This window comes from Amphibalanus amphitrite, unplaced genomic scaffold (assembly GCF_019059575.1).
Source record: "Amphibalanus amphitrite isolate SeventyFive unplaced genomic scaffold, NRLGWU_Aamphi_draft 001244F_arrow, whole genome shotgun sequence".
Classification (NCBI taxonomy): Eukaryota; Metazoa; Arthropoda; class Thecostraca; order Balanomorpha; family Balanidae; genus Amphibalanus; species Amphibalanus amphitrite.
Window position 1 is genome coordinate 7,793 of NW_024882737.1, and position 27,556 is coordinate 35,348.

General features: G+C 46.8%; 1 protein-coding gene across 1 annotated transcript in view; it reads left to right on the forward strand.

Annotated features, from left to right (window-relative positions):
- Window positions 1–628: 628 nt before the first annotated feature.
- The window catches only part of LOC122371438, a gene marked incomplete at its 5' end in the record, with an annotated part of 36,075 nt that continues 9,147 nt past the window's right edge, over window positions 629–27,556 (forward strand). The window contains 3 exons of the mRNA XM_043347777.1: window positions 629–756; window positions 9,865–10,033; window positions 18,776–19,703. Of these exons, the coding sequence (XP_043203712.1) occupies window positions 629–756; window positions 9,865–10,033; window positions 18,776–18,885 (407 nt within the window). The remainder of the gene's footprint in view (window positions 757–9,864; window positions 10,034–18,775; window positions 19,704–27,556) is intronic.

Genomic DNA, 27,556 nt, shown 5'->3' on the forward strand with positions numbered 1-27,556 from the left:
ATCTTTGAAGCGTCTGGCAAGTTTTGGTTTCAGCCACAGATGACAGTAGTACAGCATATGCCGATTGAACGAAATATGACCAAAGCGTTCGGCACAGCATGCCAGGTGATTGGGTGAATCTATTCACAATTGTTGCGTGATAAAATAAGTAATTGTTTAAACAGAGTGGGAGTCCATAGCTTTCCCAACCTCAGGGTGTTATGTGAGTGTCAGATCTAATTTACTTGATGAATGCTCATCATGAGACATGAACCATGCGTAACTACGCATTCATAAACCACTTTTTCTATCTCAAAGCAGCTCGGGCACGCGAGGCTGTTCCAAAGGCCTATGTGTAATTTGTATGCCTCGCTATACGCCTATGGCTGATCTTATTGTTTGATATTCTGAGCGCCTCGCCAGGATCTCGCGCTGACATATGTAGGTATTTCGGAGCTCATGTATCATTCCCTTTGCCGGTCTGTCAGCCTGTCGGTGTGCCTGTCTGCCTGTCAGTCTTTCTGTCTCTCTGTCTGTCTCCTGCCCTCATGTCTGACCTTCACTTAACTCATCAAACCGCGCCTGCGGTCGTCTACCCTCGTCAAAGCCGGCCGTCTCCTCTGACCCGTCTGCCCCCCCCCCCCTGCAGAGCCAGTGACGGAGATCCTGGGCGGACCGGAGCTCTTCATTGACACTGAGAGCACCATTAACCTGACCTGCGTGGTGCGCCGGTCGCCGGAGCCGCCTCCGTTCATCTTCTGGAAACACAACGACCAGGTCAGACGCGCACTTTTGACCTGCGGAGCAGTAACGTTTGCTGAAAGAACACAAAGGACGACACTCAACTAATTGAAATTATTTCGGAAAACGTATGCCTACATGTTTGAACAATCGAAAATAGGCATTCATTTTTATATCGGCGTGACTGAAAAGTGAAAACTTGATGTTTTGTTTCACTTTTGCTCTACTTGAACGTTTTTTATTGTAACTAAAAAAAACTAAGTGGTCACTAATGCTGTCCCAGGTGATGAAACTTTCAATATGCTGTGGGTTATTGGTTACTAGAAGATCAGCACTGGTGGCAAGATGCTTTTACTTTCATTATAAATGTCAAGAACATGAGTCATGCCTGGCATCGGAAAGAAAAGAGCATTTATAAAATGGAGTGATTCCAAAAACATTGCCGCGTAAAAGCTAAAAGGGGTCCTTTGTGATATGAACCATGAATAACTTCGACAGGAAAATCGACGATGGGAGGTCCCGGCATTTGTTACTCAGCCGAAAATGGTACCGGTGAATCAATGGTTTAGTGATCACATGGGTACTTAGGGTGAAATATGCCAGTCCAGTCCCAAGAATGCCTTATTTCTGAGACAGGAAGCTATCTAGCTGTTGCATGAACTTGAGGTCTCCGGGGTGTATCTTCAGAATGCGATGAGCGCTGTCTGCGCTCTATTCTGCATAAGCGAAAAACGGGCTGAGTGTTTCACCAAAATGACAATGGGACTAACCTTATTGCCAAACTGTCTTATAGAAGGCAAATGTCTGATCATTTATAGGAAGAAAATTTTGCTTAGTAAAGATATAGATAGTTCATGTAAAGTTCCCGCAAAATTAATATTAATAATGGAAAAACGTCTATTAAATTCATGAAAAAGGAGCCGCCCATCGCCCACTTAAATTAGTCGCTGTTTACACTAAAGGTTGATGCTTTCCTGGCTATGAAATGATTATATTTACAGCAACACTTAACGCCTTCATATCGACTTTGTCTTCTTGTGAAGCAAAGGCATTTTTGGTAAAAAAAAAACATTGCTCCTCTCTATTGTCAAACTTTATATACGATCTACCCCATTTCCGTCCACGGTAAATGTCGCCTGACCGCGGCCAGGTGTGGCCCGCTGGGAGGTGCATGTTGCCAATCTGGTATTGGTGCCATAGATCGCCACCTTTGGCCGCAGTGGCCGCATTCATCGGCCTCCACCCACGCACGGCGGTCCTAATGTCGGTCGGGAATTATGAATATTTTAGTGCTGAGCTGAGCGATGATATGTTGGCGACAGCACCGCACCGTCCTGCGTGGCTGCAATCGTACACAGCCGGCCTGAGACCCGACTCTGTAACAGTCCCTGCGCGGGGCCAGCGCGAGCCCGGCGCCCCTCCCCTACCCTACACGCACACAACTCAATAAAGACGGGTCGGAACACATTCCTGAGACCCACCTGGGGTGAAAGCAGCCCCTGGCCAGCGAGGGAGGGTGGTGGCCGGTTGATGACTCGGGTCTGGAAATCCCGACTTCTCAAGGTCATAGGGGTAGTTTTCATGAATTGGCAGTACTTTCACTCTACCAAAACATGCCAGGTCGCCGTCCCCTGCGCACGCACACTGCGCGTGGACTGGTAAACACTGCGACTACTGATAGTGGTGTGGGGGCTTTAAATTTATTGACGATTGGGGAACATAAAAATGTGTGAACGTTATAAGATGGTCACCATGTCGCCCATTCAGGTCTACATATACATAGGCATATAGCATGTGAATTTAAATACACTCAATAAATCAAATGCAAAATATGCACTAAGATAGTTATCACAACTAAGCATGCAAATTTCGCATACGCATACTGACTGGAGGAATTTAATGGACATCTTTTGACATCGATGCAAACTCAGAAGTTCATGCAGTTATTTTGTAGCTTTCCGATAGCTACGTAAACACTAAACAGCATTCAGTGTTGAATGTTGATCAAGGTAAGCTTTTTTGGTATAGGGATCACTTAAACATATTTAAAGTGGCATGCTCCTTATAACAAAAATAATATAAACAAAAAGAAGGCGAAACAAAAGAATGCAAGTTGAAGTCCAAACGAACTTCAATGCAACAGATAATGACCCTACTTCAAACAACATTTGCTGCAGTAAGATCAGTGCAGTGTGCTACAGTGGTGCGGGAACCGGGGGGGGGGGGCTAGCGGGGGCTGAGCCCCTCCAGCTTTTCGGCTGGGGGGCTCGTAATGTATTTGAGCTTCCCCCCCCCCCCCCCCAGCTGAAGGAATCGAAATCGGAAATCTACCAACATAGTTTCATAGATTCATACATAGGCGCGGGAACCGGGGGAGGGGGCAGTGGGGGAAGCTTGCCCCCACAACTCTGCGGCCGTGGGGGCGGTGCCCCACAATTTTTCATGAGGCCAGGAACCGTTGGGCAGCTTGTCCTCCCCAAATTCGGGGTCGTGGGTCACAATATAACGGAAGAAAGCATGTAAGTGAAAAATCCACCTCTTTCACTGTCTCGGCAACTCATTTGGCAGATTAAAACCAGGTTGAACCAGATTAAAACCAGATTAATTCCAGGTTGTTTTTTAATTCCGGTAGTTTCTTCACTCAGCTGAGACGGAATACCTCACTTTTTGCAAATATTTTCGCTTTTATTTCGTTGAAAAGGCCAAGGTCTGAAAAATAAGTGGCCTAAAACCGGTGAGAAAACTAAATTTGGGGGTACCCTAAGTTGATCTCTATTATGGTTCAGTTCCCCCCCCCCCCCCCCAGTCTGGAAGAAGTTCCCGCGCCACTGAATGTGCAATGTGCATAAGTCAGTCTCCTGCTCATATCTGTACGCCTGGACGCTGTGGACTTTTCAGATCAATACCTATAGTCCCAGATTTATGTAAGCAAGTTTACACGCTACATAATCGACAAGGATTACAAAGGTCGGTCGGTATCTGTTCTTTTTGATTAAAGGACTAGTAAATACAATTCTTGCAAATGCTCTGAAGAATGTCGTATATTGATCCAATTTTCAGGGGTTCTAGCTAGGCTGGTTCACGCGTCAAACTGGTAATGGCTTTTAGCACGTCAGAACATCATGGCTGGATTTTCGTTCACCCGCTCTTTACAGTCATTTGTAGTACATCGGATTACAATTTGGTGAGCCATTCATCATGCAACTCGCACACAATCTTTTATGGCTCAAACACAAATGAAAGCGGTGAAATTGATGGCCTCTGGGCCCAGCAACTGAGCGGAGAATGAGTGCTTCATCAAACGATGATCTTGTTTATAGACAATTCCACGCAATGGTACGGAGAGACGTTAATGCAGCTAAGACAATTACAAGGGAATGTCTTGCTTAATATTCGAATGCATTAGCCTTTAATGTAAGGTTAATAGGCCTACTGCAACTGTATGCAACATGCATTTCTCATGTTGCTAATTTCCAAATATGCTGGCGACAATAGTGAACGCCGCAGTTTCGCAACGCAACGCATATCGTATGCATACCCCAATCCACAGCCTTCCCTATATATAGAGAAGTCTGTGTCCAATCTAAATGAATTTTAAAAACTTCTCCAACCACATGGAATAGTGGCTCGCTCTGCAAACTGCTGAGTACGTTTCCGTTGACAAATACGTGTCGTTTGCGCCGTCTGAATAGTGCTGAGGGCTGTTCTGGTCATCTCGCAGAGAAATGAGATATGTCGCCGTTGACAGCCGCGAGTCTGACCAAAACGCTCTCCATGACATTACTCCTTCTGACGACGCAGCATTTGTCTGTTTTAAACTATATTTTCATGAATATGAATCTCCACGAGATTGTTATACGATATGTAAAAATAAGAATGTAATGAATGTCATTTGTTACTGAAACCCCTATGCTGTTATATATCAAACAAATTATATCCAGCCTCAATGGAGCAGTTGAACCACAAATGAAACACGTTGCATGAGAGACAGTTTGTTGGTGTCTCTTTACTACTAATCATATTTTTATATTTCGTCTTTTTCTGCCAAAGCAACTGCCTTCTAAATAAATTTGTTCGACGATCGAATCAACCCACCTATTGACATTATACTATTTCCGCTTCCACCCTGACTCCCACGCATGGATCAATCTGCTGTCATTGACGCATTCTGGCGACATACCAGGACCAGCACGTCTGTTTGCTCTGTCCCACCAGTCACACACTGTCGCCACCCGGCTCCTCTGTACCGTCCAATTATACCCTCCCGCGTTGGTATGCGCGAGTGTGTTGGCAATTCCCCGCCACCGGCCGTCCACCAGGAGTGGCTGAAAGCTGGTGTGGGGGGGAGATTGGCGGCACGTAGCTTCGCCGGGGGCGGGGGGAGGGGACTAAGAAACTGATCTGACCTAACTTGACCTGCCATGACCTTAAATGGCCTTAAATGGCCTAAAATGTCCTTACCTCTCTTGACCTGACTTCTCTTGAGGGCATAATTAATAATTGTGGACATAAATAATGATAATAATAATTATATGGTCATAATGACATAAATAATGGACATAAATATGGACATATGGAAATAAATAATAATTGAGGACATTCCCCGTCACGACCTATACCCATAAGTAATCCGAAATCCTACGTATAAGTACTTCCTACGAGTACTTATAAGTAACCCGGAACCACACTAACAATGCACCACTACCCGTCGAAACACCCTGTGGCGACCTGACCCGACATACCTGCCACAACACACAGCACCCTAACACGGGCCGACGCGCTCCGGTAGCGGGCGACTTCCGAGCACCGCAAAGTGCACCTGTCACGCGGCAGCTTTCAAGGAACGGCTGCGTTTGTCGGACCTGGCCGTTCGTGCTGGATTTCTGTCGGAATCGTCGTGGCGTAAGGAGCACTTAATGGGTCCGGCAGGCCGGAATGAATGCTGCCCATGACATGTCAGCGACGGAATGCGGCCGAGGGAACGTTGGCGCACAAATGCATTTCATTGCTCGGTACTCACCGAGTCCTGTTCCGTCGAGTTCCGAGTCCTGTGGATTAATTTGTGAATGATATATGTTCATTATGCACCCTGCTTGACAAGTGTTCTACAAAGAACTTGGAATTTTGTTCTTGATTTTCTTGCAATATCATATGTAGAGATTTTGGGGTAAAAAAGGACCAGTTCGCGATGCTTTATTTCTGACCTAGAGGAAAAGGTGGAAGTGCTACATAAAATATGACTGATTTTTCAATATTTGCACCTACATACTTCTCAGGAGGATTGTGGGATCATAATGCAAATGCATTACAATACAAGTATCATACTACATGTGATGTATCATATTTGCACTCAAACAATGCGTCTAAGAGTATTAAGAGTATTACTCAGCCTAAGAGTATTACTCAGGGAAGTATTTTAAAGGCAAAGCTCGCCATTATCAATGACTAATTTATGACTTGTGATTATATTTAGATTTTTATAGCAGATTTCTGGACTTAACAAAAAACCCTCGCCATTCACACCCTCACCCTCCCGGGCACCCTTTCTAACCCTTTCAATCAGCAGGACCGGTATCGCTCGCTGTCTGCCTGCCACCCGATCCCCAGACCCGCGCCACTCTCCATAATGCCACCGCCCATCGGCAGTGTGTTTCCGGACCGAGTCGTTCCTCCATCTCAGCGACATCCGTGTCGGACGTGCATGGATGTGGCCATGAATCATTCAGCGCGTGCCGTCCGAGACACGGCTCTACCCTGCCTAGATATCACTAGCTGCTCAGCTGTGCATTCACATCGTTTTTATGCTTATCCCGTTCTTCATGTTCTAATGCTCACAATCTTTGTACCCTTTTTTGACACTTTGAAGTGCTAGTGAAAACTTTTGATCGTTTTACCAAAGTTGCCGAGGTGTGCACCTATACAAAACAAAAGTACTATTTATGTTTTGAATCAGAAACGTGCATTGCTGTTAGAATATTTCGGCGGGGTTTATTCAACCTTTTCAGTCCCAGAAAGACATGTATGTATATTAAATTTTCGATATAATAATGCAGTATGCACGGAACTTTTGATCACATGGGAACGTTTTGATGTATGACTGATAAGATCTTTTTGCTGAATGCGTGGTATGTAGGCGCACAAAAGACATGAAACCTGATGCTATATTAAATATGTTTCTAAAACAATTAATCATAAATGAAGCTTCAAATATAGTTTGTAATGAAATACACGGACTACGAACTGTACTGGGTTGCGAGCAGATATGGAAAGTTATACAGCGCCATAAACTGAATGTTTAAACTTTGTGTAGCCGGGTGCAGTTTCGACGAGAAATAGTCGGAGTGACGGAACGGTTTGGAGATTCCCTCTGTCTCCAGGACATTTTGGCGCAGCTGTTCCGCCATCCCACCGGCTCATGGCTGGGCCAACGACCCCTCTCACAGGCCAGCAGCTGTGCCAGATGACAACGAACAGCAGCATATGAAACCATCTTATTAAACTTTCGCTTAGTGCAGGTATATTATATGGTGAATATGCTCTAAACGTTCCGACTCGCTAGTTGATTCGCGCTTATATAGCCTTGGATTCGCCCACATGACACGTGCAAAGAGCATTCGATGTCGAAGCCTTCCAAGTCGGTTCTTCGCTTCTTACGTAAGCCTCTCTCTGAGCAGATATCCGTCACCTTCCCTTCCTGTCCTTTCTGACGCGGAAACGACTGCTCGCAATACTCCGATTATGACACCTAATCGACACGGGACGAGCTAATGGTGGCGTGGCCCGGACGGCGTGACCTTTGTGCTGACAGAGGTCACGGGTGGCACGGGTAACTCGGGTAATTGCACGCTACCTGTGCGGCCGCAGCCGGTCGGCCAGCGGCACGCAACCTCCCGCTCTGGCCGATTGACCTTTGTCCTGACCCCTGATGTGATACAGTGGTGTCTGTCTTCAGCTTTGGCCTGGCTGACCCCTGCCCTCTGCCTCGAGACCTCTCGACTCTATCCTTTATCTCTGGTGACCTCTTCCCCTATCCTCTGCCTCGGATGACCTCACTCCTTCCCTCTGACCAAAGTAAAGCAAATGCAACAGCTAGCCTCATTATTCGGAGATTCAGCGATTATTCATTGCTGAGTCGCACATGCTTCATTCCTAACTGCTGATGCAATGCGTGAAGATAATATTTATTCCAAATAAAGTGCAGGGCTGAAAGCTGATGCAAATTACTAGTCCAAGTGAATATGCATGAATGTAATGGAGAGAGAAATGCATGTGCGCGTACATTATGTTCATAAAACTAACTTAAGTAAATATAAGGGTTTTAGATTATTCATTAGCAACAAAGTAGCCTCTGGCACATATGATATCTCTAGTTGAGTGTTTTAGTCTGGACTTTTGACTGAGTGTATTGTAAACGGCAGCCTCTGCTTCGATTCACATTAGAGGTGGCAAAAGATGAAAATTTTGGGAACCAGACTCGAACCAGACCCGGCTGGACATTTCTGGAACCAGTCGGACCCGGTCTTAGTTGGAATCGGAACCATTTGGACCCGTTCCCCCAAAAGTCAATTGATACAAACTACTTGTAGGTGTCATTAGTTGCATCATGTAAAACAGCCTATTTCCCTCTGGGAATACTCATGAGCTACTGTGTGCAAAGAAAAATTCACTTCATTCACTTCATATTTTGCAAATAATGTGTAGTGTGCCAGGTGTATGTTTATGGTAGGATCCGGTTGGACCCGTCATAAAATTTCTAGGAACCGGTCTGGACCCATATGGGTCCAGACTGGTTCTTTGGACCGGGTCCTCGGGTCCACGTTTTGCCACCTCTAATTCACATCACGCTTGCAATCACGTAAGGAATTATGTTCCTAGTGAGAATAAATCCTTTTCACTTATCTGACAGACTTAACTCTTAAGTCTGTCTGTCTGTCTGTCTACTCTAAACCCTCGCCCTGGCAGGCCATTTTTCATAACACACGGCCTGGCAGAGGGGGGTCGATGCCACCCCCCTCGCGATTGGCTCCTATGGCACCTAGAAACACCAAATTTGGTAGGTAGGTGGGCCCCTTAGAGTTCTCGACTCTCTGCAAATTTGGTTGCTCTAGGCCAATATTTAGGGGGGTTTTGGAGGGGTATAAATGTAAAAATGTCGCTAAAAACAGGTCAAAAGTTTTTCGCTTATAACTTTTAATCTAATTAAGATAGAGCAAAAAGAAAAGCACCAGTGAACTCAGCACGTCAAGGCGCGTCGAATGATATACTCCTTAACTTGCTTAAGTGTACTTAAAGTTTTTCTTCATTTTTTAGTAAACTTTAATTGATTAATTAAGTTCAATTTAAACAGATTGCATCATATTGCATATCATTCGATTCGGCTGATCACCAGGAACACAATGACACCATTTTTAAGCTCTAGCGTCATTATGTGCCAAGTTATTGGCAAAAACGTCATTTGACCTCAGTTGACCTCATTTGACCTGACCCATGGATAAGTACACCAAACAAAAAAGCGCCAAGTGACCTGCTGTTAAGTACTGTGGTTTCAAAGCACAAAAGTGATAGAACGAAGCGGATATCTCCAATATTTTCCGAATTTTGTATTTTCCCATAGGCTTAACATTACGTCGTAATGACTTCTAACTGACCTCAGGTCAGTGACCTGAAAAAACGAACTATATGTTATACAACTCTGTGAACTTAGCACATCCTGAAAGTTTGAAGGAAATCAGTCCAAAACTGTGAGTTGGACAGGTGCAAAAAGAAAATTTAAATTTGACCATGACCTTGTACCGGTTTTTCTGACCTGGAGACCTGACCCAAGGTCACCCGGACCTGAAATTTTAAGGTCATATGTAAAAAGGTTGCCCCATAGGCTATGCAAAATTTGGCGGCGCTGCGCGCCGCCGTTTTTACGCTATCTTCGAAAAACCTTAGGGGGGTCGCATCGACCCCCCCTGCCAGGGCGAAGGTTAACTGACTTCTGACCTTTGACCTGACGGAACTCCACCGTCTATTTCGACCTTTGACCTTTGGTCCCTGACCCGACAGACCTACACTGCCTGTCTCGACCTTTGACCTGGCTGACGTCCACCTTCTATCTCGTCTGACCGTGACCCCTGACCTCGCTCCCTCTGACCGCAGGTGATCAGTTACGACTCCAGCCGCGGCGGCGTCTCTGTAGTCACCATCAAAGGGGCCGTCACCGCCAGCTACCTGCTCATCCAGCGGGCGAGGCCGTCCGACTCGGGTCGCTACAGCTGCCAGCCATCCGGAGCTTCACAGCAGTCGCTGCGCGTACACGTGCTGCAAGGTCAGTACGGGTTGCACGTGCTACAAAGTACAAGGTCAATACGGGCTGCACTTGCTACAAGTACGGCTGGTTAGGTACGGTAGGTCAGTACGTACGGCTGCAGCCTGCAAGTGCTGTAAGGTCAATACGGGCGTGCACTTGCTGTGAGATCATTATGGGCTGCGCGTGATCCATTCGAACCCAATGGCTGCACGTGCTGCAAGGTCAGTACGGGCTGCACGTGCCGCAAAGTCAGTACGGGCTGCACGTGCCGCAAGGTCAGTACGGGCTGCACCTGATACAAGGTCAGTACGCGCGCCGCGGGCTGCACGCGTTTCAATGCCGGTCATGGTTCTAGCACAGCGGGCTACTACAAAAGGAAGCCTACTTGATCTGTCATGTTGAAACTCTTAATACTTTTCTGCGATGCTTGTAGGTAACGAACGGTAAGGTGCATGCTGCACAGTTCGCACTGCGTAGTTGTTAGGTACCCATTTTAGATGCATGCGGGCGTAATGGACTTTCGCGTCAAGTTTCTGCGAACCCATCATCGTGAATGTTCCCAGACTGCAGAAGCATCCTGATTAAGTGTCCAAGTTGTTGAATCGGCATTGCTTTATTTCTGTATAGTGCAACTGCATTGCATTTTACTTAAATTCCCAAGTCATTTCCTGCGGCTGTGGTGGTGGATATGGAGGCTCCTACGCTATGTGCCGCTTTAGATTTCAATGGATGAAGGCTATTACCCTAGGACTTAGTCGGCCATGGCCGGGTTGATTGGTGGCTTTGATTCAATGGAGCCTATAAGCAGGGTTGTATACGACTCAATCAATAGCAATCAATTCAATCACGACAAATCTGGGAAACCAATCAAATCAATCAAGTCAGAGCAGTTTTCGGGAATTGATTCAATCGACTCAAACGCGACAATGAAAGGAATCAATCAACTCAATCAAACGACTCAAACCAAGACATACATTATGTTTTTTGCCCCACCAACTTGGAAAAGTCTCCATAGCAGTCTCGTGTACCTATACCTACCTACCTACCTACCTACAGAAAAAACAAAAAAATATTGTCATTTAAAATTATAACTTGCCATGCCATTCAAAGTTTCTATGTAATAAGGAAGGATAGGGGAAGTTGGGGCAATGCCGGAGTTGGGGCAAAGCCGAAATTCGAGATATTTCTAAAACCGTACGACATGGATGCCACGTCTCAGTGATGCTCTGAAGCTTAAGTGACTACAATTATCGCATGTTTGTTACGAGTCGTCATTTGGAATACTTCGGCTGTGAGGGCGCCAAAAGCGTTTTCAAGGTACGTTTCCCTTGTACTACATGCGCCTTTGAAGCTGCATTTCTTACTCATTATGCTACCGTTTGTCTGGCCAATTCGGTCAAGTAATCTTCAGCATGTCTTTGCATAAGTGTGCTGCCTATTTGAAATTTATACAGCACGTTTAAAAGTTATGGGCCTGCAAATGAAAGTATGGCTGGCTGGGGTAATGCCGAAAACGTGCAATTACGCACGTTAAAGCACGCTACGTGGACTTTACTGCTGTAGAATAGCAACGCGTATTTTAAGTCAAACAAATTACACTTTCAGCCGGCACAACGGCCTGTTACCTATAAGGAATGATTTACCTGGCATTTTCTTATTATATCACACAATTATAACTTCCAGTGTGCACCAAGCGTCCTCAAGCTCTTAAAACGCGTGTCAGCTTTGATGAATTTTGGATAAAGTTTGAGATAAATTGGCAAAACATCAATGTCGGCATTCCTCGTAGATCATTTATCCCGTTTTCGGCTTTCCCCGCAGTCCGGGGCAACGCCGAAAAAGTCAGTTCTTTGATATTTTCAGTTTGTGCGCTTAACGGTATGCGAATTCATCAAATGCGCCTGGTATGTTTGAAAGACAAAAGACTGGCCTCTCAAATGACGCCAACAAGAATAGCTTATGTTGTCTACCTTGCGTGCTACGGGCGTCAGAAAAAAAGTGTTCGGCGTTCCCCCAACTTCCCCTACCTAGTGATGGACAGGTGGATCATGATATTGAGGTTCAATGGGTAGAATTGGAGCAGAAGTTTCATTTAATGGGTGCAAAATAACCCAGTAGTTGACTCGCCCCTTAACCCAAATCACCACCTTTCACCTAAAAGTTGTCAATTTAATTTTGGCCATATTCCAACTCCATTTACACTAAATATCAGATATTGCAGTTGAAAGTTGGCTGCTCGGATTTTGGCAGTGTTCGTGATTTGGCCATTTACCCTACACCATGTCTATTTTAATGGATAATATGCATCAATAACATATTAACCTTAGGGAAATAGAATTAAGTATCTTACCTGCATGTGACGGTTTCGGTTAGACAGAGACTGACGGGCAGCCTGAAAAATCTTTTGTTGTCAGATTGGGACGGAAGAGATTTGAAGTATTTAGCGGTCCACGACTCTGGACGTGGCATGTCAATGTTAGGTACCTATGTGAAGAATTCAAAACATTTTATTGCAATACAATTTGAAACTGTTAGGACTTAGGACTGGGGGATAGGGATGAGGATTAAAAATATATTTAAAAGGAAATGGAGAGGACAGAGACTCTGGAACCACATGATAAGTTAAGGACAAAGGAAGAAGAACAAGGAAAATTAAAACGCGAAAACGGCACGTTGCGACTCTGCGAAACAAAGAAAACGTTTTGCCATTAAGTATGCTAAGCTTTTATAAATCCTTATTCTACCTACGTCTTTTGGTTTTTTGGTAAGATGACGTCATTGATTATCATGTAGTATGGTAGATCATCATAAAATAAATCGGTTGTACAACGCCAATTTCGTTTTAATTATTATTTCCTTTGAAATAAAACACTTAATAATATTCGGTAAAATATTTTAAGGAAAATGAAATATATTAAATATGTTATGTTTAGGCTCTCAGGAGAAAAGGATCAACAAACGTTCTGCTGCAAATTAAACAATGCAGCAAATTAGGTAAGTAAACGTAATTAGCGAGACGAAAACGGCGCTTTTGTTTCAGTTATTTTTGTAGGGGTTTCAGTTCAGATATTTATAGAGTTCAGTGGGTTGTTTCTGAGGAGATGTGGAGATGTGAATTATTAATTAATCACACTTTTAGTATATAGGGTCTTGCACTTTATCATCTGATTTAAAAAAAAAGTTTCCTGCTGAGTGCAGAAAGGTAGGTAGGTGCATCGCCAGGTTCTATCACCAGGATTGGAGCAGTTATGAGTTATTGCAGTTGAAAGTCAAAGTAGGCTGTTCATGTTTAGGCCCTGTTCTTTATTTGGCCATCTACCCCATATGTATTGCAGTTGTGATGACAAGCAGTTTTCAGTGTAGTTTTGTGATCTTTGATGTCATCAATTGGTGTCATTATTTTTCGTCAACTAAAACTTATTTGAACTTTCCATTCAATCGACTCAATCATACGAGTCATTCTAATTTTCGGGAATCAAATCAGTCAACCAGTCGCTAAAGTCAAACGAGTCAGTCAACCAGTCATCTCGAAAAGTCAATCGACTCAATCCAATCAACTCAAAATACGCGTTGAAACAAATCAATCAATTCAATCGACTTGATTGGTATACAACCCTGCCTATAAGTTCAGGATCCCGATTACACCGCTTTTCAACCACGATGACGGGTTTTACTTTTATGCGTGCTCGTAACCTTCGCTCCTTTTTCGGAGAGGATATTTTCCTACAGCTGCGCTGTAATATCTGCATCGTACTACGTTCCAAGAAGTTATGGAACATCTTTTGAACGCCACCTTATGATGCCTCAAAGGCACTCGACTCGAATAAGCCGTACTATAACCAGGTTTCTGACGGGGTAACTACACCCTCGTTGGACCATGAAGCCGGCGACTTTCGCTCACCGCTCTCGCGCGGCGCTGAACGAACAGCGCTCAGCGCCGAATGGCTCGACATCAGCCAGTCATGAGTGGCTTTCGACCGTGTGACGCGCAACACTTTGCCGGCCCATTGGGCGGCCGGTGGCAGCTGGAGGGGCCGTTTCGTCTCGCTGGAGACCGCCCCCTAAAGTTAGGGGGGGGGGGTACGGTGGCAGTCCGCAGACGTTATGGAGAGACGCGCTGTCGTTTGGCCGGACCTCGCTCGTTCTTTATATGTCCGTTGGCCGGTCACCAGCGCTGTCAGCCCTCAGCCGGATACTGCGGACCAGTGGGGGATGACCTTACATCCGCAGTGGCCCACCCACCGTCGCACGGTGACCTGAGACATTGGATTTCCGTTCACGGTCCATCCGCCACTGGTCATATATTTGCTTTTTATTGATAAGCCATGCGTGACATCGCTGAGTTCTGAGAAGCAATGAAAATCTGGCGCATGCACTCAGAGTTAAATAGAGCCAAACTCTTGCCATTTGTCTCAGTCTCAATGGACGTCCATCGCTTGAGCGGAATGTCCCATCATACCCAGCAGTGTCCATATCAAGTCCGGCGACTGATGTGGCGCATTCCGGCCGTCCGCAGAGCCGCCTCGTCGCCGCTGCGCCAAACTGCGTGTCATTTGTCTCGTCCGCGCCACGATTACGGCCGCGGCGCCACGACCGGCGACGGTGTGGGGCCAGCGACGAGAATGACGGCGACGACGGCATCGGCGCGGCGGCAGGGAAGAGCAATCAGATCTGTGCCGACGGACACAAAGCCAGGCATTGATCGGGGGTCGAGTTGATCGGCGGACGCATTTGTCACGCCGCTGTCAGGACGGCGCCGCCCGCCGCTGTCAGGACGGCGCCGCCCGCCGCCGTCGCCGTCGTCGTTGCCGTCGCCGTCGTCGTGCCTTCACCAGATAGCGCTCGTAGAGTGCAGTGACGTCTCCTAGTCCATCCAGCCCTGATAAACAGACTCAAAATGACCCTAAAACACCACCCTGGTAATGAGCATTCACTGACTTCTCATGACAACGAAATAGCAGAATATAAAGCGAGACGCCAGAGCTTTCCAAAGTAACGACTGCTTTTCCACAAAGAGAAGCGGCCAGAGTAGGAAAGAGAATTAGCCGAATGTGGAATTACGAAGGCCAGTGGAGTGCCAGCACATGCTAGTTTGCATAATTCGCTTAGGTTTGAAGGCAGATGTATTCGAAAGACGGCTTGAGAGATTTCGAGATGTAAATTAGGATTGGCTTTGTCTTAATTGCAGTTCAGTACCTATCTGCGAAAGGCACAAAAATGATAGTACAAACTACAAAGCAATGTGATCTTCGAATGTAAGCATTTGGTTTCTAATATTAGAACAATGATCTGATGACAGGGTTCTCCCAATCATCTAATTTTGGGCACAATACCATATACGTCCTGAATTTAGCCTCTATAACTCATGTCTCAAATTCTAGCAGAATAAATCGGGATTCTAGCTAGATCTTCTGACTTATAGATAAATGCCTAATATTGAATACTCGCATATAATTGTAACATTGGCAGGTCAAAGTGAGGGAGTAAGGCTTCCTTCGATCCTGCGATAATGGTCAACTTGAACGGCTTCAATAAAAACAGTTGAAGGAAAGAAGGCCATTAGGGAAATAGCAAGATAACAGGAATAGGATGTAAAGAAAAACATCCCAGAAAACAGCGCGGAGTGAAATAAGGCATTTTTAAGTCGTCTTCTGATGCTGAGATAGAATTTTTGGAGGCGGCGACCACAGGGATGAAATTCAATAATGGCATTTCGTTAGCCGAATTATCCCGGCTAATCTATCAATATCTCAGAAGCATGCGATAAAGCCAATATTCAGCATGTGGTATGTGGGAATAACAAAGTCATGATATTGCAGGATAATCTGATATGAATTGGCCTCCGTCTAGGATTAGGTCGGTTCACAGGCATGTTACAAATTCAGCCATTATATGTATAACTTATCGTCAAACAATAAAAGCAAAACTACACTTCTGTGCAGCGTCTATAAGGGAGCGGTCATCACTTTCCGTCTCCTTTATGCGGGACCTCTGACGTGAGCGTGCCCGGAGGCTAATTGTATCGCATCGTGAGGTCCGAGTGTGGTCAATAGCGCCGCTTTGTCGCCGCACTCTGACGCTCATGCTCGACAAAAACAGGCAGCCAAGATTGACGAGCGATTGTGCCCGATGACCGATGGCCGTGGGCAGGCTAAACATGCATTCCGGCGCCCTGTTCCGTTGTTCCCTCTACTCTTCTCGGCTCTCTGCGCCAATTCGTCGGCCTCTGCCCCGCCTCCGTGCTCTGTCGACCCTCTGCTGCGGCATCAGCCGTGGCGGGACCATTCACTGACCGTTGGTCCGCAGATGGAACCATTCACTGACCATTGGTCCGCAGATGGTCCCACGAACAGCGTCCTGCCGGACTGTGACCCCACTGCCCCGGCGGCTGGTGCCAAGGAGCCGCACCGCTGTTCATCAGGCCGACTTATGAGCCAGGCTAGAGTATAACCATTATCACTCGCCTGAGCGGCGCCGTTTCGACCCCAGTGTAATCCATGTGATATTGTAGGCCATCTCGGGAACACTGTAACAACCCCAGCACTGGCTCTGGCCGAGATCACAAATGTCGTGTTGTTGGCGTGCTATCGGTGCCCGAAGCTGTGTTCATGTGGTAGTGACTTTGGTCCCTACCGCAGTGCGTGCTATTTTGGACCATCGTATCGCCGCCTAGTTTGGCCGGATCTAATTCCCGTCCCAGCGGGCGTGCCGGCTCGGCGATGAAGCAGCCCGTTGGAGTTGTGGCCAACTGGATGTTATTTCACTTTACTTCGCCATCGAGTTCCGCTCGAAGTTGTGTTGAGGCTAAAACTTATCGGCAATAAAACTTGTTGTGAGACTCATTTTTACTGCTTCCCTTTGCTACTATTCAAAACACTTTGGCTGGAAAATTACCCACGCTATATGAAGTTGACAGTTCTCCGTCGATGTTAATTACATTTTCGATCACTGTCTCAATGACTTGTATGCGAAGAAGTATTTTCAGCCACACCGCATTGTGCGCAAACTTGTACCTATTCCTGTGTGAGCAAACATCATTTGGTGCGACATCGCACCGACGTGTGTATGTACATACTGTCCACTGTCCAGCGTCATTGTAGATCGAAATAACACTAAACCAAACACTGTTTTTGCACAATTTGCTAAAGATAGGGCACCAATGCCTGTTGCTTTATATATTTTGTTTTGTTTTGTTATAAAAGTGTACCCCTACTAGCGGAGTAGATAAGTGCATTGGGTTTTGGGCTTCGACCAACATTATATTTTATAAAGAAATCACATTTTCAATAGAACACCAGCGAGCGATTTACCACATTAAATGCAGCTGCACTGTTGGATGGTGTCCAGAACCGGCGATGACGTGTGCTGTCATAACGAACCTCGTGCTGATGTGCTAGACGTTTGAGTGGTATAAGTGACCATACACTCAGGGGCATGTCAAACACCAGACGCATAATTATCATCGAGCTGGCGTCGCCACAACCTGCTGATCCCTTTCTGACGTTGTAAGAGTTAGTGTGGCGATGCATGGCTAAGCCCTACTCTGCAGGATGCTACGCAGAAGGATTTATGAATCCTGAGGAGGAATGGTGCCTCACATCCATGTCATCTGAGCTTGAAAAGCAAGGTTCTAAGCTTCCGGTACAAAAAATATAGACGTGTCTGTGTACCCTGCACGTATAGACGTCTATACACTGCACAATATTTGAGCACACCTATCTGAAAATATAATTATTCTTATTATGATGCGTTTTTATTGAAACTATTCTTCCTGTGAATTAATATCCCCGACTTTTGAATATGACATTGCTCATACACCACAGAAAAAGAAGCCAAAATCATCAGTTTTTTTTTCACTGCCGAATAAATAGTGATCAGCGGCGTGGGTCTGTGGTCAGTGGGACCTCTTATGTGAGTGCATTACTGATGGAGAGAGCCTTTTCGCCTCATACGCGGGGCAATGCAATGTAAATGTGGTGTGTAACACAGTGCCAGTTTTTTGCTGGGACAGTTGCATAATTTATACGGTCATGCCTTACATAACCAAGGTTACGAGTGCGTTTTGTCTGAGTGGCCAGACGCCTGGCACTCAGTAATATTGCGTCACAGTGTCTCGCCAAGATGACATACGGCCGGCTCCTCGTGCATTATCTGTGTCATGAGAACGCTGGAATACGTATACCTACGTCGCTATACGTGTATGCATGCATGGGCAGCTGCCATTTGTGTCCTTGGTAATATTTAGGCTCTTGGAAGTTGGAACTCAATGCTTGCTCAATGCTTGCTCACTTTTATTGCTCAGCTCATTTTCTTATGATATTTTAAAGATGATGCACGTGCCATTCTAAATCTCATCAAAGCCCACGCTATCCTGCACCGAGCATGGGTCCAGTATCTTATTCACGACCTTTACGCGCCCCTGGCCGCAGGTGGCAGCCCCTCTGACCTGTCCCTTCCGTGACCCACCGTTTGACCTGTCCACCTCGTCTGACCCGCTGTCTGAACGGCAAAAAGATTTTGCTTTTCTGTTCTTGTTTTTCGTGTTTACTCCACGTGTCATGAAAACTGGGACTGCGTTCAAGCGTTCAAGTGTCACCGGGACAGTTTTTTTTGCCCGCCTCTATCCTCCATTGTGCGTCGTGAGGACAGGGAACTGTTCGCTGATGTGTCAGCTGTGTGTTCCCTGTGTGGGACTCGTCTGATTGAATGAATACACGATAAAAAAGACCCGCTGTCTGACCTGAACCCCCTGACCCGCAGGTGAGAAGCCCGCCGCCATGCAGACGAGCAGCTGCCCCAGCCAGCCGGGTCGACTGGGTGCCCTGCTCGTCACCCTCCTGCAGCTGATAGCCTGGAGCTGGCTGGCGTAGCCGACCGTCTACCCCATCGCGACCATCGCCACCGCAACCGCCTCCGCAAATGACGCCACTACCAGAGATACCGCACAGCGCCACATCCGACAGCGTCCGCTACCGTAAGGAAATGTTTTCGAAAAGAGAACAGGAGCGATTGGACTCTGCGAGTGCCCGCCTGGTGCTGCAAGAAACTGATGGATAGTTGGTGTTTTGTGTCGGCGATGGAGGTAGCCTGTTGCTGGGGTGGTGTTACCATCCAGGCCGATCCTGAGAAGGCAATCTCTAAGAAAGTGGACGCTAGGGAGGACCAGAGTGACCTATAGGCATGACTGGGACGAAGGACATGTGTTGTCCGCGGTTTGGCGAGACTTCATCGATGTCGAGCGAGCGCGTTTTGACGATCGTGATGGCGTAACGGAGATGTGACGGTGGCGATGGCGGAAAGACGTGACGCGGTGCGATCGTCACCACGGCGTCACATTAGCAAACATTGGCGAATGGCCGACGGCGCCGCAGATTCACTGGATGTATTCGCTGTGCGGTGAGCGTTCTATCTGTTTGGGGGACACTGTGACACTAAACAACGGATGTCGTTAGCCGTCGTAACAGGGCAAAAACATTTACGACTACGACGGAAATATCCGCCGACTCGCGTGTCTGCACGCACCTGAGCGACCTTTGGTTGTGGGAGACTCGGCGACTTCTGCAGTGGTCAACTGACCGGCGCCTCCTGCGACTGAGTCAGCGGCAGCGGAGGCCATCTGATGACTGCTATGGAGTCCTCCCGCACCGGAATGGTGACTTTCCTGAAGACGGAACTCGATGGCGTTCAGGTGAGATGCTTACCTATGGTAGTCGGTGTGACTGTGCAACTTTGATCAAGAATTATAATAGATGTATTTAAATCTAACGTGATAGCGCAGTTTTCCAGACTTCCCTTCAAAACACTTCCAAAACACCTCCTTTTTAAGTTTGGATTTTTTTAGTGTATGAATACCTGTATTGTTATGACATTAAACAAAGCGTTTTCTAACTGACGGCAGTTGACGACGTTCAAACAACTCACAAAAATAATGCAACCATTGATGTAAACTAGGCCCACGGACAAATAACTTGCATGCTTTGAAGCCAAAACACCACTTTATTACTTTGACAGACTTTTCCGTCGGTGAAGTAGTCTTAACAGTTCAAGAAAAATAACTGAGTACAGTCACTCACATCACAGTGAGGGGATGTAAGTGATAGCAAACTATCAAAAGTTCTTTGTGCAGCTAAGATGTTCTGGAACAAAAGCCTTTTAAAAAGCACGTTGATCAGTTGTCTGGAACGAGAAATGGTTTAAGAATTTGCGCCGTCTGAGCTTCGAGCTGAGGTATCTGCATGAGTCAAGCCCAAATCCGATTGGTCAACTTGATAAATAGGTACCCAGAAAACAGGCTTGGGGGCTGAACTGTACTGAAATCTAGGATTTGTGAAATGTGTTTGCTGCTACTTCCACGCAATTGAAGAGACACACTTTGGATTCCGACACCAGAAAGTACGTTGTATGCTGCAATCAATGACAGTTCGTCACAAGTTACCAGTGCCTAGCGTCCCGTTGCATGCTTGGAAAAATAAATGAGCTAGGTATAATATAGTGCTGTGGTGGGTGATACTAAGCGGTATATTTATGGTGAGAATGCTTTGAAATAAACGTTGAAGAGGTATTTTCCGCTTCAATCTCTATTCTAATTCCAAGTTTAAAGTAGAGATATAGCTTACGTTTTATCACATTTTTTTCTATTAACGTTGACTTTTATTATTTGTTATTGGAATAAACGAACCGGACCACCCAACCGTTTAGGAAATGTTACTGTAACCTTAGACCTCTAAAATCGATCAAACAGCTCTGCAGATTTGTCCGACTGGCTCAGTTCTCATTCTGTGTCGCAGTATATGACCGATAATACCCCCTGAGCCTTCAATGTAGACTGAATTTACTGGGCTGTATAAAGGCCCACGTCTGTAGCAGCACATTCAGTACCAGAATACTGACACATAATTCTGTCGTGATGCAGCTGTCCTGGCAATATTCTTGACAATGCAGACAACAAATATGATGTGCAAACTTTATGCAGCTGGATGGGGACGCGTGGGTGCCACCTCATGGTTGGTGTGCCGCCGCAGTATCGACATGCAGTCCCGCGAGCGCTGTCCAGTGTCCAGTCGTTTGGACGGGCCGTCTAGCTGAGGGCTCTGCTCGGGAAGGGTCATTGGACGGTATCTGCGCCACCGGCTCTGTCAGAGCCCGGCCACTGAGGGCCTCACTGCCGGAGGACGTGATGAAAGACTCTTCACATGGCAGCCCATTTGGGCCTGCTCATCTCATGACTGAAACTCCAGAGGCGGAGCTCTGTCAAGGTGCTGCTCCACAGCGCTCATGAAAGCTGATGTGCTCCGAGTACCCCCCCCTCTCTCTCTCTCTCACTCTCTCTCACTCTCTCTCTCTCTCTCTCTCTCTCTCTCTCTCTCCCTCTCTCTCTCCCTCACTCTCTCTCACTCTCACTCTCACTCTCACTCTCACTCTCACTCTCACTCACTCACGCACTCACTCACTCACTCACTCACTCACTCACTCACTCACTCACTCTTACTCCTCACTCCTCACTCTCTCTCACTCACTCACTCACTCACTCACTCACTCACTCACTCACTCATTCACTCACTCACTCACTCTCTCTCTCTCCCTTTCTCTCTCTCTAGCTCTATGCTGATCTCGCTCTCCCCCTCTCTCTTTCTCTCACGCTTCAAGTAATCCTTCTTTTTATGACTGCGCAAATTTCTTGCTCCCCAACCAGGTTGACTGTTGACTGAGCGTCGGTCCATTTCACAACCGTTACTGGCTTTAAAACCTACATACCATAAACTAATGCAGTCGGTCCTTGTAGCTCCTGTCGTTTTCCTAACCACCATCTCATTTTCGATAAGCACAGCGTTTAATTATTAAAACTAGAACCCCTGTCTGGCTCGCAAGCTCGCGGGCTCATCGTCTGCAATATGCTCGGGGATGTCTTTGCCAACGGCCAATTATCCCCGTTCTCTTCGGTCTGGCCACGAACGAGCCCCGGTGACAGATAATTAATGTGGCGTGAGGACCGTTTAGCGTGGCCTAATTAAGCGCCCGGGTTCCGGTCGTGCTGGCCGTGCCACTGCAAACCCGTCACCCAGCCGGGCAGGGCGAGCAATGGACACTGGCACAGGGTAGGACTGGGAAATTGGAGACTACGGAGGGCTGAAGATGGATCACTAGCAAAGAGGGCTCGACAAGACCGCATATTTAACCATTGGTAGAAGGATAAGCCGGATTATTTGCGCTCGGCGTGATTGGTGCTTATATTAGACAGAAAAACCTACATACCGCATACCTCACTCGTAGGAAGACGGATTTTGCCTACATCGGGTCGACCTCTCGAAGGCTTGGTGTGTAGCTCCAACCTCAGCTCGTCACCGGATCACCCGGCCCATCGCGGCTGCCGTTATCGCACTGACTGAACGTGACCGGCACGCTCGAGTACACGGTTACACTCTGAGGGGTGTCACGGGCGCCGTGATCCATTTAACACCGCGCTGAATTGACTGCTCCGCCGGCCAGACGCCATTTTTCAGCTGAATCGGCTGGCATTCGTGACCTTGCTTCAGATAAAGTCGTCTTTGGTTCAAATGATTGTATGAATGGTTAACAAATATCCCCTGTATTATTTTGTGTCTCTATATCGGTTATTCTGTATCGCTAAGCAGTCCGAATCTCCGAAATTTCCGTATTTGATTCTCTCATCTAACTTACAGACCATTTCACAAGAAACCTATTTACATAACAACACAATTAGCTTCCGCGGCAGCCTTGCGATGCACGACAGCATCCCTCATCCTGTATTGTTTCCTCCTTTGAGAAGCCGGCGCCGCTTCAGGCAACACCCCAGTTGCCGGTGACATCAATCGCAGCTGCGATCTCGCAGTGCTCTCGGCAGCCGGCGATTTTTGCGCTCCATTGACGCCGACCGACCGTCGTCGACCGCCGCCGCTGCCTTCGCTCGCGACTCTCCGTCTGTCGTCGTGTTTCGCCCGCGGTGCCGCCGGTCCGAGCTCGGGTGTGGCGGCAGCAGCGTGCCGTGGTCGAGCTGGCGGTCTGAGTGGCTCTCGTGAGTTGATGGCTACGGCCGCCGTGCCAGGCACCGCGGCGCCGTGCTCTCTCCGACTCTCTTCCTCTCTCTAACTTCGCCACGAGGAGCGGCGATGGAGCGGAGCGCTGCGGTGGTGAATCGGCGGCGACGGGCGCGGTGGTGGCGACGGGGGCGACGCGATGGCTAGGGGGTGGTTGTGTAGGTGGCAGAGGGGGGAAGGTGATGGGATGCTACTTGAGTAGTGACTAGTGGTTGTGGAGTGGAAGTTGACTGGGTGACAAATACGAGAATGGCTTGCTCTAGAAGCTTGGGTCAAACAAAACAAATGGAAAACAAATGTCGAAACAAGCAAAGGGAAAACAAATGTCAGGGGAGGGGAATATTTGTTATGGACTTAACTATGTAAGTTTTGTTTTGCTTTCGGCTACATACTTCTTAACTTTTGAGGTTAAAGTTATTTTAAACATCATGCCAGCCTTTCACAAGCAAGACAAAAATGCAATTGCATATGCTGCATTTGGATGGCACAATACAAACCAATGCGATCGATGAATGTTCTTACGTAACTCAGCATCAAACAAAGAAATCAATTTAGGGAACCAGCAGCTTCTACAGTAATTTAAGTAACTAAAACATACGCTTTTTATCCAAAAGTTTTAAGTGCTTATCGTTCCGTATAGTAAGTAACATGACGTTCCTAACTGCTCGTTATTTTGCTAGGTAGGTCGAAGTTCAACCTTTCAGCTTTCCCTGTCCGACTTCATCGAACATGATAGTTCTCCGCCACGAAAACAACCTCGGAGAAATACCACACAAGATAAATTCCTCAAATAAAAATTGTGCGCACTTCATCTACTTCAAATTAGCTGTGGTAACTGGACCATTCGTCACTGCCGTGGGCTTATTTTCCGGCCGTTTACGACGGGCTGTGTTGGATTTGCGGAGGAAGTCGTAAGTCTCCATTAATACCCTGGCTCGGTGGCAGAAACCAGGACATACAATTACCGACGCGAGACATCCGACTGTGCCGCCATCGACCGCGCACAGAAAGGAGACAAGAAACTCCACAACCACAGCACAGTTGAACTTTACGTAGATGCCGAGAAGAGGTGAAAATAGGGGATAAAAATGGTTGCTTGGCTTGAGTTTAGTATCTGGTTGACACCCAGGATTCATAACCATTATCATGCTATTTCATTGTCATGCAATTTAGAGTCATTTGACATTTCCAATTTTGTTACGAATAAGCCTCATCGCACCCGAAGTTAGCAACGAAATCTCGAATTTCTGAGAAATGCTTGACCATGAACGATGCTTCAATCTTTCAGCGCCTTCTCAGCCAAAGTGCCTTCCCCGCCGAATGGGCTTCGGAAGCCAGCCGTTCGACTGACCTATCGGAAGTCGATGAATCGGACTGTCCGCACCGCCCCCGACCAATCAAAGAGCCCCACCCACACCACCCTCACTTTGAGCGTCGGGTCCGACTCGCCCCACCGGACCTGCCTGAACGTCACTCCGTGCCAGACAGCCAATCATGACGCAAGGGTCAATTGTGACGCCGTGTGGAGCTGTTTTAGGAGGCACGAAACACTTATGGTTCAAAACAGGGGTTTGGTTCTCGCGTGAGTACAGAGCACACATTAACATCTAATTCAGATGCACAAAGGGCTGCGCTACCTTTGTGCATCACTATCCTCCGTCGGCAATGGCATGGGCGGCGGTCGGTAAGCCGCCTATATTTTAACCGGCTGTCTGTGGCCGTCTCATTAGGGCCAGCCGGCCATGGCCGATCCATAGCTGCGATCGGCAATATCGGCAGGCGCCGATCTGGCTCGGTCGTTTGCTGGCCGCGGCGGAGAAGCGACGCTGACTCAGTGGCGCAGGCCGCGCCGGGATCGGTCGCTGATCCGTGCCAGAAGGGTGCGATTCCGGGTACGGAGCGCTGCACTGGAATGAGGAGATCTGTATGTGACAGAGGCACGCATCGAGAGTGTCAAAGAAACAGCCGTGTTTGTGAAAAACAGCAATATTCAGATATTTGGGAGCCACGGTGAAATACGAGTGTTGCCGACGGGGGCGCTAAGCATTCAGTATGGGCTATGGCCTACACTCAGAAAACACTTTGAGAACATTTTTGAATAAGGGCTCATATGAGTGCTAAAACAGGGCTCAAATCTGTATGATTTTAAAATCGGGATCAGTTAGGCGCCCTTTTCGGGCTCAAAGTACATTAGCCCCGAAAGCGGCATCAGTTCGTCTTCCTTTTCGGGCTCAATTCGAGCTGCGTTTTAGGGCTCCATACGACATTCCGCCATTCCGTCTTTTGCTGTTTTCAGTGCCATGTGTTGGTGTACCTACCGCCGTGATTTCAAAATGAATGGTAAGTTATTAGTTATCAGTTATCGCTATCTTTTAGAAAAAATCAAGATGTTGATGCTCATGCCATTTTAATCCCTTATCAATTAAAATTGTGGTGGCATTTGTTCAGAAAAGGTCTGATCTACAATTGTGGCGCCGTTGATACGAATACGCACGGGTTTGATTATTCGTTTTTCTTGTATTTGCGCCACATGAAAGCATCATATCTGGATTCAGGATGTCAAATAGTGTAAGAATGTGCAAAAATTTTGTCTGGTTCTTCGTGATGATGTGATTGAAGCAATGCTTTCAAGGGTAGGTAAGGATTTTGTTACTTGTTCGTAATGGTTATCTTGATGCTCAACTAAAATTAATCCTAACCTTGCCTACTAACCTATTAAGTTAAACTTACACTGAAAAAAAACTTACTCCCCATTTTCTAATTTTAGAATGCCAAAAAGCACTCCTGCAATCGAATAATTTTATGACCTGGCATAAGCGCCTAAAATGGGGAGTTTTGGGGAGTAAAACTAGCATATAGAATATATTTAGTATCCGAACGCTTATATTATTCGCGCTAGGGAGTAATTTTATGACGGAGGATAAAAGTATGCTATCTTTGGATAAAATTACACCAGATGATAATTTTATTAACTTAATACTAAAATTACTCCCATTCGGGGAATAATATTGCCATGCCAAAAAGCACTCCTTTTTTCGATAATTTTACCCCGGAGTAACTCCCCGGTAAAATCAAGCCCCGGTGTAAAAGTACCACCCCTGATAATGCGGGGTGATGTGATAATATTATGACCAAGTGTAAAATAAGGAATGCATTTAAACAATGTATTGAAACACCAACAATTGATTAACGAATGGTACCTGAGCATCAGCAGGTACATCTTAATTTGGACGCACTTCCAGTGATGGCGCATTGCGGCCGACAGGGACGTAATTTTGCTTCCTAGTTGAGAAGCGGCGTCTCAACTGGGAGGCAAAACTTCGTCTCTGCCGGCCGCAATGCGAAATCACTGGAAGGACGTTCAAGGTCACAACTCATATGGTGAACACTGAGGCTAACGAATAACATCTGCGCACAGAACCACCGCCACGGATGGCAGATAAAACGAGCGTGTATGGTTAACACTGAGGCTAACGAATAACATCTGCGCACAGAACCCGCCACGGATGGCATATAAAACGAGCGTGATCTGGGCTATGAAAGACGTACATACTGAGACTCATTGGCGTACTGAGACCGCCGCAGCTGAATTAGTCATAATACAAAGGCTCCAGTAGTGTGAGCCACACGTTGCGAGTCACTTGAGCCACAGGTGAGCCACAAGTCACGAGTCACTTGAACCACAGGTGAGCCACAGGTCGCCAGTCATTCGAAGTGGGCATCTCCGATGCTGGTTCTACACTACCTGGGTAACCTCCCACACCTTCTGTGATAAGCCAGATAGGTTTACATCGAATCCCACACTCCGGTAAAGAATCTCGAACAGGGCCCTGCAGGGCCCCGTGAACTTTATGTAGAAGACAGCGTGGGCGGCCGTCATTAGGGCCACGGTCTCCAACCTGGTGGCCGGCAGTTGGCAGACCACCACACCGTCCACCGATAGTTCCTCACCTGCCTGACGAACCCCGTTTCTCGGATCCGCCAAGGTGCCAATGGTTGTTCCACAACCATAGGCAAGTAGAGCTAGCAGCTCGTCGTCTGCCGTGAAAAATAATATTGCAGTCAGTTGGCATCAATGCATATCGTACAAATAAACGTAAAGGAAACCTAGGAGAGAAACAAGGAACCGCGCTCGTACAGTAGCTGGCTATGCCATCTACAGTATATCTGGAGACGATTCTTCGCTTCTTCCTGATTTCTTTTCACTCTCAAAATCGTAGTACGATGCGTAGTACGTTTGCGTAGTACGATACACTCTTACAACTAAACGTGGTGCATGATTACAAAATAATTATACGTCGTTAAAATATTTCAGTGAAATAAGAAATTAGTACCCGATGTTCCGCTGTCATGGTTAAGTATGGAGTGCAAGTAGGTATCAAACTGCATGTAACTGTGGTATATTTGGAGACAATGAAGACAACCATGAATGGAGACAACCATGACTTTTCAATATCACTAGAGTTAAACAACACTTTTTGACTAA